The sequence below is a fragment of the Sminthopsis crassicaudata genome, chromosome 1 (assembly GCF_048593235.1).
Source record: "Sminthopsis crassicaudata isolate SCR6 chromosome 1, ASM4859323v1, whole genome shotgun sequence".
Lineage (NCBI taxonomy): Eukaryota > Metazoa > Chordata > Mammalia > Dasyuromorphia > Dasyuridae > Sminthopsis > Sminthopsis crassicaudata.
This window is the reverse complement of record NC_133617.1, coordinates 400,607,675-400,621,554: the sequence shown is the minus strand read 5'-3', so window position 1 is coordinate 400,621,554 and position 13,880 is coordinate 400,607,675. Positions and strand designations below refer to the sequence as shown.

The 13,880-nt window shown below is 36.8% G+C and overlaps 1 protein-coding gene across 3 annotated transcripts in view; it reads left to right on the top strand.

Moving 5' to 3' along the window:
• PRKCB (protein kinase C beta) overlaps window positions 1-13,880 on the top strand; it is a 629,528-nt gene that overhangs the window by 361,818 nt on the left and 253,830 nt on the right. For all 3 annotated transcript variants that reach the window (XM_074280025.1, XM_074280027.1, XM_074280026.1), the window contains 2 exons: window positions 4,011-4,167; window positions 6,491-6,625. In XM_074280025.1, the coding sequence (XP_074136126.1) occupies window positions 4,011-4,167; window positions 6,491-6,625 (292 nt within the window). The remainder of the gene's footprint in view (window positions 1-4,010; window positions 4,168-6,490; window positions 6,626-13,880) is intronic.

Genomic DNA, 13,880 nt, shown 5'->3' with positions numbered 1-13,880 from the left:
AAGAAGAAATGGTATCAAATTTGGTGATTTTTATGTAAAAATTACCTGTTTCCCTCTAATAAGTAAAGGGAAGTAATCACTAAAGCTTTGCCTTCTCGTCCTGGATCAAGGAATTCAGGACTGGTAATTCTCAATCCCATGCCTGACAAACTGGTTGAGAGCATGGTACCCTTAAGAAGATATATTCAATAGGAGTGGGAAGCCATATAAGGCAGGATCCTGGAGTGCATCACAAGCAAAGAGGATGCCTTAGAGTTGTACATGACCTACAATTGCACCTGTATATACCCAATTTGCATGAATCTCTCAGTGGTATTAAGAGTAATAATAAATGTCTTTATTTTCATAGCTCATGTGTTAATTACTCAGACCTGATGATAGGGGATGGAAAGGACTGTGATTAGCTGAGAGTGGGAAAGGGGCATTGGCAAGAAGTTTGGGGGAGAATGGATACAGTTGTTGATATTTTCAACTAGTGCCCCTATAAGATATTAATAGGCCAGTTTAATGAGAAGGAAGAGAAAGGGTTAAAATATACAATTTCCATTTTGTCTCTGTATAATATTTAGCACAATATCTGGCACTTAGTAGGCACTTAATAATCTCTTGATTTATCCATTCAAAAATCAGATCTTCAGTATGATGAAGAGATGACATTTAATGATAGAAAACATAATCATTTATCTTCATGTTTTGGAAGGGATATCACATTGAAAAGGCAATATAATTGTTCCAATTGACCTTGAATAGCAAAAGGCATACAAAAGAAAATTTAGACTTAAAGAAAAATTTAATGTGGAATGGGATGTCTTGGGAAGTAATAGATCCCCCTCTGCTGAGGCTTCAAGCAAAGATCTGATGATTGCTTGTTGAGTATGTTGTAAAAAGAAATTTCAGTCATGTATGGATTGAAGTTATGAGATATGCAGGTGAAGATTTAATAATTGCCTTCCCAGAAAAAAAATAACCACAATACCATTTTGAGTTTAATCTGAAGTATTAGCATTTTCTCCATCATTTTCCTAAGTCAAATCCTAATTTGTTTTGTTGATATTTGAGGTACAAATGCTTACAATGAACATTTAACAGATAGCTCATATGAACCAGTAAAAGCTGATTCTAATATATTCCTATTGGACTGGATGGCTTGGATTCTCAATGAAAAGGATAGCCTTGATCCAAGATAGAACATTTGGCTTTCCCTTAATTCATAAATTTTGTGATTCTTTTTCTCTGATTCTATAATCTCAACCCTTTCCTTGTATATTTAGTATTCATTATCCAAGACCCTAGGGAACTTTAAGAAACTGGATTTTAAGTGCCACATTTTTCTGCCTACTTCACTGGAATGACTAGGATTATATACTTTGATCCTAATTCTTCTGAGATAGTGGGAGCCCACTCTCTAATGAATTAAAGGTGAGTGATGAATCCTCAACACAAGATGTAAAACACAGTTTTCTCCTCTTGAGAGACTTTAAAATTAAATCTTAATCAGGTATTTCCAGTCTGTGCTCAATTCTGTAGATTTTAAAGTTATGGATAAAGCACCTAATCTGAAATTCAGAAATTTACATTTTAACCCTGTCTCTGACACTAGATATTTGATCATGGGCAAATCAATTTTATTCTCTGGCCTAGAAACCCTTGCCACTTTGTCAAGTCATTGTTCAATCCTTTACAAGTCCCAGCTCTGGGATCTCTCATGTACTACTGAACAGCAATAAAAGAAGTATCACAACAATGAAGATTAGGACCCATTACATTTTTGTTGCACAGTCTCAATTAGGCAGCTCTTCAATGCTTATACTAAAATCTTGTCAAATATTTTATTGAAAACATTAAGGATATCAGCCATGAGTTCCTGCCTCTTATCAGAACTCCACTTCAAAATATGCTCCTTTTCTTCTCCCCAACCTCCCAGCCCAAAAGGAAAAGTGACTCTCTGTCAAAGCCATATCTATTTGAACCTCTGATCCTAAACCCTCTTGTCTTCTCCAGGAACTTAGTCTTTGCAGGATTACAATATCCTAAACATTTGGCTAGAAGGTATAGATATTCTAACAAAGTCTGCTTGCTTTCCTTATATATAACATTTTGTTTCCCATCTCTGAACCTTTTGTACAGATCTTCTCCCCAACCCTGCGAAACACTTCTACCTTATTTCCATCCTTTTGAGCCTTCCATTTTTACCTCAGATGCTATCTTCTGCAGGTTTCCTATCCTGATTTCTCACAGTTGTTAGTACCTTCCCTTGGCTAAGTACATATTTGTGTACATACATATTTGTATTAATTTTCTGTATCTCCATTGTTTTCCCCAATATAATACAAACTCCTTAGGGATAGGGACTGTTTCATTTTGTCTTTGAGTCTCTAGTGCCTGACATATAGTAGACATTTAATTTAGCCTTATTGAATGAATGGAAATAATTTCATTTTGCTGAAATTTCCATTTCCTTCTTTTAAAAAATTGAGATTATAATAATGCTTGTGCTACCTATACCATAAATTTATTTGAATATCTATGTGAAGAAAGAATTTTATAAACTTGTAGAATTACACAACTGTAAATTGCCAGTTATTTATAAAAGTGGCTATCCGAGTCATTTTGGTATTCTGTTCTGGTTTTTGACATATTTGTTGACTGATAGACACACATAGAACCATATTCTTTATCATGAACACAATGAATGCTGTGCACTTAATAATAGTAATAATACTAACAACAATGATGAGAGGTTGATAACCAGCTTTTATGTAGCACTTTATGGTTTGCAAGACATTTTACATATGTTAAGTCATTTACCTCATAGGAGGTAAATGCTGTTATTATCCTTGTTTTGTGAATGAGGCAGACAAAGGTTAAGTCAGAGGTCATATAACTAGTAAATATGGAGATCAGATTTGAATTCAGGGCTTCCCACAGGTCGTCTGCTTTTTATATTGTACCTTCTACCTGTGGTAGAGTAATGATGGCTGGAGGAACAATGTCAGGGAATCATCTTTGAATGGAAAGGGGAATCTGCAAATTGAGTCTAGGGGAACCTTACTGGGTCCCCCCCAATTAGGCAATCTAGCGTCCAGCAAGGTGCACATTATATATACAGGGCCCATATGTCCTTCTCAAGCATACTACACAGAATACACACCTTTTCATACTATTCCTATTATGTGTAAATGAAATAGGCACATAGCACATGGGCTTCCTACGAATGAGCAGTTAGGGAGCTCAGTAGATAGGTGTATGATTCCAGGCAAATCACTTCATCCTATTTGCCTTCATTTCCTCATCTATATAATGAGCTGGAGAAAGAAATGGCAAACCACTTTAGAATCTTTGTCAGAAGAACTCCAAGTGGGATCATGACACTTGGTGACATGGTGTGTACATGCAGTGTGTAGCATGTTCATGACACATAGAGGAAACAGACCGGGAATGCTATGCATGTGCCAAAATACAGCTTACAATACATATACATATGATGGAGTCACCATCCACTTATCAAGAATATCATATATGTTTGACATGTACATGACACATGTTATCCATAGTGCTTACATACTTATACATCCAGAATCCCTATTAGTAATTAATCTTGGTTTTAGGCAATATATTTGTATGTTCTGGGTCTATAAGCACACTTTTTAGTTTTCATCAGATAGTGAGTCTTTAAGGAAAAGGGGATATTTCTCAAGCTTTCCCTCAGGCTGAAAATAGATTTTTCCTTCTTGAATTGGGATATGTATCTGTATGTGTGTGAAATGACAAATGGACTGTCATGGGCATGTCATGTTACTATTGCTATTCTTCTGTCAACCTCATTAATGTCAGAGTAACAAAAAGGCATATTTGAACAGAATCAAAATTAGAACCTGGGAAATGGGTCTTTCTGAATTTGGAAAATCTACCTCAGGACAGGAATAATAATAGTGATGATGCTAATAATAATGTTTTTGCTTTGCATTATCTGTTCAGATCCTAATTTTCTCTCTTTTTCTTTTTTTCAGTAAGAGATGCAAAAAATCTAGTACCTATGGATCCTAATGGTTTATCAGATCCTTATGTAAAACTGAAACTCATCCCTGATCCCAAGAGTGAGAGCAAGCAGAAGACTAAAACCATCAAGTGTTCCCTCAACCCTGAGTGGAATGAAACTTTTAAGTTGTAAGTATCATAATTCTAGTTGGGTAAGTTAAGAGGAATTGGCTTCAGGTCCCTAAGATTTGGGGGTCTGAATTACCTTGTCTCTTTACCTCTTTGTGTGTGTCTGTTTCTGTTTGTCTGGCTGTCTCTTTCCTCTCCATTCCCCCATCCCACCCTTCTCCCAATCAAGTTTCTCAGTCTTTTCTCAAATAGACAGAACTCAACTACTTCTCAAGGCAGCATATTATATTTTTAGATATTTCTAATTGCTAGTAAGTTTTTCCTTATCTTTAGATCTGTGAAGGATACCAATTGGGACAGACCCTTCTCAAACTGGGCAATAGATGATAGAATCTTATGTATCAGTGAATATGAAGTCACTTTCTTAATTCCCAGAATAGGTTCTCAAAAAGTCATTATGAGGAAATGGTTTGGAAGAAAACTAGCCAAATCTAATCTCCCTGCTTTTTGATTGTTGGTTTTATGTCTCAAGAGTCTGGAACATTCCTGATCTCATTGACACAGGTATTCCTCCAAATTGCAATCCATCCCTGGCTTCTCATTCTAAATCTGTTACATGTTCTTCCATCAATTCTTCAAGAGCTCTCTTTTTTCCCTTCAACTTTTATTGGCTATCCTCCAGAACTCCAGGGATTATGTTCTCTTTTGTGTGTTTCTGCAATATTATTTCTATCAGTCTGTGTCTAATTTGTAGGGTTTGTTCTCTAATTCTCCTCAATCTTTCTGGCTTAAGTAGGGAAATCCTCCCTTCTTTCCTTACAGTTCACTTGAGACAGAGCTTGGGTGTTTCAAAGCGGCCTTATTAATACTTGATGGGTTAGTATAGAATTAGCATGTCATGCTAGATGGAGGACCTGAGAGGTTTCTATCTCTTATTGAAAGAGAAATCCTGATTATTCCATCCTCAAAGAACAGTTCAATCTTTGCTCCTCCTGAATATTTCCAAAGATGTGGAGATCATTTTCTCTTGAGAATACCCATTCCAATTTTAGACCATTCCACTCGTAATGAATAAAAAAAAAAAATCTGCCTTTCTGAAGTCTTATCAAGTCCTTCCTTCTGGCCCCAAGCAAAACAAAAAATGTATGGCCTCTTCTAGATGGTAGTCTTTAAAATATCTGAAGATTGTGATGAAATCTTCTGTTTTTCAAGCCAAATATTTTCTTTTACCTAAGCAATTCCTGATATGACTTGTTCTCCTCACAGCTTTAATGTTCTCCACAGAATCACAGCACTTTAGAGTTAGAAGTAAATTTTGAAGTAAATCTAGTCCAATTTCTTTGTAATCAAGAACCCTTGTCTCCATATCTCCAAACAATGGCCATCAAGTTTTTTCTTGAAAACCTCTAATGGCAGAACCTGCTGCCTCCCAAGATAACCTCTGTCATTTTTAGGTAATTCTAATTGTTAGGAAGCGTTTTCTTTATTACAGACCTAAGCTCATCCCCTGGGATTTCCATTCATTGTTTCTTATTTTTCTCTCTCGACCAAAAAAGAACAAGTGCAATAATTTTTTTCTAACTCTTCCCAGACTTCTTTAGTTACCTTCCATACATCAGCCCTCAACTACATTCTCAGTACTCTTGCCCACCCCGCTGCTGCCATGGTCCCAGGTTTGGATTCAGAGTTGTAAAGAATTTAAGAGACTATTTACTTCAGTTTCCTTATTTAAGATACAGGGAAACTGTACAGAATATGAGTAACTCTCTGACTATAAGGTCTATTCATAGACTGAAATCCTATGAAAATTACCTAAGATGACATAGCATAGTAGGTCATAGGAGACTAGCATTTGAACTCAGATCCTGAATGCAAATTCAGAATTCTTCCTCTTCTACTCTTGATTGATTTATAATTTCTCTAACCAGAGAAGACACATTTATCTAGAAGCCATCTAGTTTATAATTCTGTAATATCCTCATGATATCCTTTTCTTTGTATCATTCCTTTGTATCATTAGTAGCAGTCCTATGTTCCAAATTCACTTAAAGACCTAGAAGATAAAAGGTTGTAGCAGGTGAAGACCTTGATGTGTGGGTAACAAGACCATCAAAAATGTTACTGAACATATTTTTTTTTGTTCTTTATAACTCGCCTAGGAAATGTCAAGGAAGTTCAGTGGAATTAAAACTTAAGAGCTGTGTATTTTACCTGTCCTTGATTTCTCAACTTATCCCGTCTATAGAATGGGGAGAACCATAATTACCTCAATAGGGTGATTGTAAGAGAGCACTTTGTAAGCCCATAAAAAACTAAATTATTGTGATTCTTACCTTCATAATGTAAGAAAACATCTTATGAAAATCTTTTTTTTTCTTTGTAGTCAACTGAAAGAGGCTGACAAAGACAGACGACTTTCTGTGGAGATTTGGGACTGGGATCTGACCAGCAGGAATGACTTCATGGGGTCCTTGTCCTTTGGGATTTCAGAGCTGCAGAAAGCTGGTGTTGATGGATGGTGAGAAATGCTTTTATTTTTTCAAAAGCCACAGCTAAAAGGCCATAATGACCCAATATTACATGCAGTCTTTCTCTCTCTCAAGTCCAGGGATTAAAGTAAGGAAGGGGTAATATTGAGTTTCTTTCAATCTTTTCTTTTTTAAATCTGCAAATAGAACAGGAACAAGCTACTTTCCTGTGGAAAAACACTGGATTTGGAAACTGAAAATTCTGGATTTAAATACTGGTTTCAATTCATTCACTAATGGTTTTGCACAAGTCCCTTTATCTTTCTGAGCCTTGTTTTTCTCATCTGTAAAGTGGGGATTAAAAAAACCCTCAAAAAACAAAAAACTTATTGCTATTGGAAGGATCAATCAAATAAAGTGAGAAATATAAGTGCTCTCCAAACAATTCAATTCAAAAAATTCTTACCATGCTCAATTAAATTAAGTGCTTAATTCACTTAAACACTTAATGTGTGTGGACATTGCACTAGGTGCTGGGAAAAGAAAGGAATAAATTAATCTTATACTTCATGGAGCTCACATTTTAGCTAAAGGAAGGAAACTATACATAGATAAATAAATACGTATGATTTTTATATGATCCTTCAAGGACAGAGAGAGTACAGTGTCCTGGAAAAAGCAAGAAAGTAGGTAGCAGGTTAACTGAGTCCAGGAGGAATTTAGGAATTCAAATCAGATAAAGGTGAAGAAAGTGCTCCTTATAGGCAAAGTTCTCAGGCTAGTTGGTACAAAAGTGCAGAGGTGAGATTGACCTCAGCAACAGCTAATTCATCAGATCCTAGATATAATAGAGAGATTTTTAGCAAGGGAGTCCTAGGAATAATAACTTGATGGCTTTGTGGCCAATAGATTTGGAGAAGAAAAAAATGGGGGAGTAGGGAGATCATTAAGAGACTAGTGCAGTACTCCAAATGAGAGGTGATAAGGAGCTGACCTAAGGTAACATAATTAAAAAGAGGAGAACATATCTGAAAAATGGTATGTATGTAGAAAGAGTATAAAATTTGGTACCTGGATTGATATGAATGGTGATGTCAAAGGGAAAGCAAGGATGACATCAATGTTGAAAACCTATATGACTGCCCTCAGCAAAAATAGGGAAACTTGGAGGAGGAATGGATTTAGGGGAAATTATGATGAGTTCCTTTTTAAACACGTTGAACCCTGTGTGATCTGGCACTTAGTGCAGTGTCTGGCCAAAGTAGGCACTTAATAAATATTTAATGAATGAACAAAAGAGCTTTCCATAGAAGAGTGTGAAATGGGGCTGAATCTGCTGAAGTCACAAGATCTGGATTCAAATCCTACTCTTAGCTATGTGGCAGTAGGCAGGTCTGTCTTTTCATTTGTAAAATGGAGACAACAATCCATGTCCTAAAGCCTTCCAGAATTGTTGGGGCGGCTAAATGAGATGATAGATGTAACTTTGTAAAGTGTTATTTGAACTTGCATTACTATTGTTAGATCCACCATGGAATGGAAGAAGACGTCAGTCTAAATTGTTTAAGCCTTGCCTCTGTCAGTCACTGGCTGATAGGAGATAGCAAGGAAATCATTAGCTTTCTCTGTGTCTCAGTTCCTTCATCTGTGAAATAGGTACACTACCGTTGTAATAAGATTAAACCTTAGTTTATTTTTAGAAGTGGTCAAACTGTAGGTCTGTTCTTCCCAAAAATGCCATAAAGTGGATGATTGATTCAGCCTGAAAGGATTTCACAGGTGATATCTTGTCATCTTTTATGTGCTGGAGTCCTCTAGCTTTACTCCCACATCTAGAATTCCTTACCCTCCTGTTAATTACACAGTAGGAACCCATCAAATCTCTATTGGTAGCTGTTTAAGAGGTAGCTAAAGAGGGGAGTTAGTATGAATAATTCACTTTGACACTGGCTTCTGGAACCAGGCCCTCAAAGAAACACTGATTATGGGTTGCCTTCAGTCTCCTATGAGATTCTGTCCAAAGCCTGCAATTACTGTCACTTGTTACCATCCAGAAGATGAGCACAGTAGGTCTAAGAAGCCTTTCCTGAATAGGTTTATTCATTTTCCTGACTGCTTTCTCAGCAGGATGTATGCCATTTTAATTTCCCTCTCTGATGCTGAAGTCCCCCAGAGCCACAATTTCCAGGCCATGAAATGAGGTTCACCTTCCTTGCAGATGGCACAGACCCCATCATATCCCCACATGTTCCACCTTGCCACCTGAGCCCCTCTTTGATTATCTAAGAGCACAAGGCATTTTTTGCAGAATTCTCAGAAGAAAAGCTCGAAATGAGATCTGTCTCTTCACTCTTCCCCAGCCTGAGTAACAGTGCAAGCTGCTCATTGAATGAGGTACTTGGCATATGACAGCAAAGCAAAAGGGAAATAGCATTGCAATCTGAGGTCAGGAGACTGAGGGGCAAACCTTCCTTCTGCCATTTGAACTCTGTCACCTTAGAATAATCTCTCCGCTTCTGAGGCTAGATTTGCTTTTCTCTAAAATAAGAGTCAGAGTAGCTTTTCCCTGAGGTCCCTTTCAGTTCTTGCTCTATCTTCCTATGACAATTTAGCCACTTGTGTCCAGATTAGCCATTTGAAGGTTGCTAGGGAAGGGACCAATATATCACTTCCCTTTTGTTAACTTCTAGCTTCATTAATGAGAATTAGCATTTGCCAAAATACTTTGTGGGTATGCCTGCTGGACCCAAAATGTTGACTCAGCTTAGGGTTTAAAACCAGAGGGTCAGGTTCTGTTGCCCTCCACAAATTAAATAGACAATATATTAAATATATTACTTTTTAATATTCATATTTTAACATTGGAAAGAACTCTTTAAAAGCATTAGAGCTAGAAGGAACCTTGAAACATAAGATCTTCAAATGGAAGTCACTGTAGAACATAAGATGTTAGTGCAAACAAGAATCTTATCAATAAAAATCCCAACTCCCTAATTTTTTTTAAGGAGCAGAGGAATTGTGATTTTACTGAATTACGGAATTCCCATGGAGGAAATTCCATCTCCCAAGGCAGATCAGCAACTGCTCTTCAGATTATCATTTTGAGAATTATGTGGGGCAAGAAGGTTAAGGGTCTTCACCAGGATCACACAGCCAGTAGGTATTAAGTTGGACTTAAATCTAAGTCTTCTTGGCTCTCCAAAAGCATCTCTCTATTCACCATTCCTTGTCACCTCTCTGCCCTCATTTCAAAGGTGCAATAAATAAGAAGCAGGATAAACAACTGACTTATTTGGCCAAGGTTGGGTCCAAATTAGTGGAAGAATTAAGACAAGGGCCCAGTTTTCCTAGTCCTGTCCTCCTGTTCCTTTCCTTGTTCCTTGTAAATTATCCCTTCTAAATTCCTTGCTATGGAACCGGGATCAAATTATTCTACCTCTGATCGCTATTCTGTAAAACAAGGGGCTTACACTAAATGATTTCCAAGGTCCCGTCTGACTATATGAGTCTATTAATCTGTAGAAGGGCACACATCATTTCTAAATTTTCAATGAGAGTTTATATCTTTGCAGATGCTATAGATCAAGGCTTAATTTGTTGTTTTTGTTGATTGTCCTAGACTGAAGAAAGGGATGAAGAAAAGGTTAATGTAGATTAAACTTAAAAGTGTATCGTGTGTACTTTTTCCTTCTGGAGAGCCAGTTGTTAAACATTTAGCACCACATTCCTGGCTGTAGACATTCTTCGAAGTCTCAAAGGAACTGGCATTTTGTCAGTTTGGACAGTTTGGACAGATAGAACACCGGACCTTTAGCAGATGGTCTTCATGAATGACTATGGTCAGAAATTCACTTTTTGATGAGCCTTGCTGAAGTTGATTTTCATATGATAGCCTTGAACAATTCATTGAGAAGCTCCCATTCATAGATAGTCCTTCAGGATTTGTAGGAAGGACCTACCAGAATTTGCTCTTTAAACCTTTATGAACCCAAAGTCACATTTATGCAACAATGAGATTTTGAAGGAGGATGAATGAAAATCACTAAACTTTTTAGTACCACAAGTAGTAATTCCCTACTCAGACACTCAGTACCAGCCCAAAAGGGGCCAGCAAAACTTTCAAGTTTGGCCCAAACCAGATCAAAATGTACTTGAGAATTTTTTTAAAAAAGGAAAATAAAAACACAATACAACATAGATGTTAATTTGTGTTTTTCTAAGTCAATTTGTGTCTGTTTCTGTTTGAGTGTGAGACAGATGGCCTTACAGTGATGAAATCACAGGCCTAGGCAGAAGCAAATCAACCCATTAAGGAATGAAAAAAGTGATAAATTAGAAATCAAGAGACTTTTGAGATTTAATCCTAGCTCTGTCCTCTATGGGCTGCATCCTTTTGAACAAGTTTCTTTCTATCTCTGGGCTGAGTTTCCTCATCTATAAAATGAGTGGAATGAACAAAATGGGGTTAAGCCTCTTTCTATTTGTGAGTTCTATTTCCTTAGGATTGTTCCAGTGCTAACGGTTTAGCATTCTGTGATCTATTGACTCAAGTAATTGTAGTCAATTATGTGATGGTCACATTTTGATTTAGTGCTGAATAGAATGTCTAGAAATACACAAACATGTCTTGAGCAGAACTTATATTTCTCCTTTACCCCTATTTTCTCCCTGCCCCCCATTTCTCCCCAATGCCCTTGCATACTCTTTGCTTCCTTTATCATCTGCTTCCCACTGCTGTCTCTGACTAGTTTCTTTCATATGAAAAAATGGTAAAACTCTTATTTCAGTGCTGAAAAATTGGGATAAAAGGTATGACCACGTTGCAAGTAAATCTGGTAATTTTTTAATGTTATTTTTTAAGCCACTGCAAAGGAAAAGCCAAATTATTTTCCTTGTCACAGGGTTTTCCTGGAATAAAGCAAAGGGAAATGGTTTGATGGTTTTTGTATCTAAACATCTGCAGTAAATGAGGGAAAGTGACTCAGAGGAAGAGTCTATCCAATGCTAGGCACAGTGGAATAGCATTTTGTTGCTTCAATGTAGATATCTGTTCCATAGATAAAGCCCAACTGAAAAAAAAACGTTCCTCTCCTTATCTCTGTTCAGAAAGATTGAACGGGAGCTCAGCCCGAGGTCAGATGAAATGCATTGACTGAATATTTTCTTGATTTAAGTCAATTGGCGATTTAAGCCTTTTACTCCTACATCTTTACAACCTATTACAACCTATTACCTATTCTGACCTACAACAGAGTAGACCAATGGATGTTTAAAATGTGTTTCTGTAAAGAAACAGGATGCTGGAGGGAATGGAGATAAATAAGCTTCCATCCCACCTGTGTGTGTGGCAGGGGTGGGAGAGCATGTCTTTTATTTACTTATTTATTTATTTCCCTGAGCCTGGGGTCAAGTGACTTGCCCAGGGTCACACACTAGGAAGTGTTAAGTGTCTGAGAGCACATTTGAACTCGGGTCCTCCCGAATTAAAGGCTGGTGCTCTATTCACTGCGCCACCTAGCTGCCCCCTGGAGGGCATGTCTTTTTTCTCTTCTGTCCCATATCTTAGTTCCTCCCAGATTGATATATATATTTTTGTTTGTTTTTTGACTAGGTAAAAGAGGCCATTCTCTGCCTCATTTCATACCTAGTCTCAATTACTGATTGAGCATTGCATAGGTCAAACTAGGACCTGTTCAAAATCTTAGCTTAAAAAGGCCAAGGTCCCACTGCATCCACAGCCATCTCCAGTCATCCTGATCTATATCTGGCCACTGAACCCAGATGATTCTGGAAAGTGGCTCTGGAGGGGAAAGTGAGGCAGGTGGTTCCCTCACTTAAATCCAAATCACTTACATGTCACAGAATCACCTCTCTGATATCATAATTCTTCTTTGAGAATGAAGGACAAACAATAACAGTATACTTTAGATCAGAGCTTTTTAAAAAAACTCTTATGTTGCAACTCCATATGGAATATTGTAACTGAATGTGGGGGTCGTGAAAAATTTGGCAGTAGTAAAATGTGTCAAATATTCTGCCAAGATTTAATTCTTTATGTAAAAATAAACAAGCAAATCCATCTCAACATAAAATTTTTCTTTCATGTTTAATAAATGGTAAACATTTATGTATTGCAGAAATTGTTTTAAAATAAATTTATTTATGATTTATTATCAGCAAATGTTTGATTTATATAGCTGTATTTTATATCTGTTTATCCAGGGTCGTGTTAAAAATTTCTTAGGTGAAAAGAGGTCGGGGTGGAAAAGTTTAAGAAGCTCTGCCTTATATCATCTCTTAAGCTCTTGTGGAGGAGCTTCTTTTGTATTTCTCTGTGGTGTGCTACCACTCACTGTACACTCTTTTTCAACTCTCCATGCTCATACTTTTTCTCCTTGTCAGCTCATCTTGATACAGAAGTTGGATTTCTTAGAAGGACTTTTTTTTTTTTATTCTTAAATCTATCTTTTATTTTTATTCTTTTTTTTTTTTTAGAAGGACTTTTTAAAAAAGCACTAAACAGAATCACAGAGCAGGTAATTGCTAAATTGTACAACAAGGAATCATCCTAAAATAATTTTTATCTAGCCATGGAACTGTTGTTTATTTTTGGATTAACTTCACCTGTCCACATAGACAGCTTCTGTTATAACAAGAGAACAGGAACCCATTAAGGTTCTTCATATTTCTCCTCTAGACTCCATTTGCAGATTCCCCTTTCCATTCAAAGGTGATGCTCTGACATTGTTCCTCCAGCCATCATTAGTCTACCACCTTTCTCAGGGTCTATCAGTTTTGCTTCTCACAAATTTTAAATTCTTCACATATTGTAAAAGCATATTCCTGCTTACACACCATCTCTCATAATCCACAGTACAGTGGGAAGATGAGTCTGCCTGACTCCAGGCCCACTACTCTATTCAATGCACCACTTAGTTGCCCTGGAGAATTAATTTGGGAGTAATTCTTGTCTATAGAAAAATCACTTTACAATAAATTATTTTCAGTAGCCAGCTTCTCCAGTTTGAGAGAGAAGGTGATTTTTTTAAAAAGTGAATTACATTCAACTTTACACAAACACCTGGATAAAAGTATCAACATTCTGCAAGTAAATCACTTTGCTCATGATAGAGATAATCAATATATTGGACACGATTTTTAAAATATCAGCACATTCCTAGTCTATCAACTAAAACTTCTTAACAATGGACCTCTTACCCAAATTGATCAAGAATAGAATATGGCCTTCGACAAAACTCCTTTTGCTTTCTAAGCCTTATAAAAGAAGGACAGTAAATACCTGCC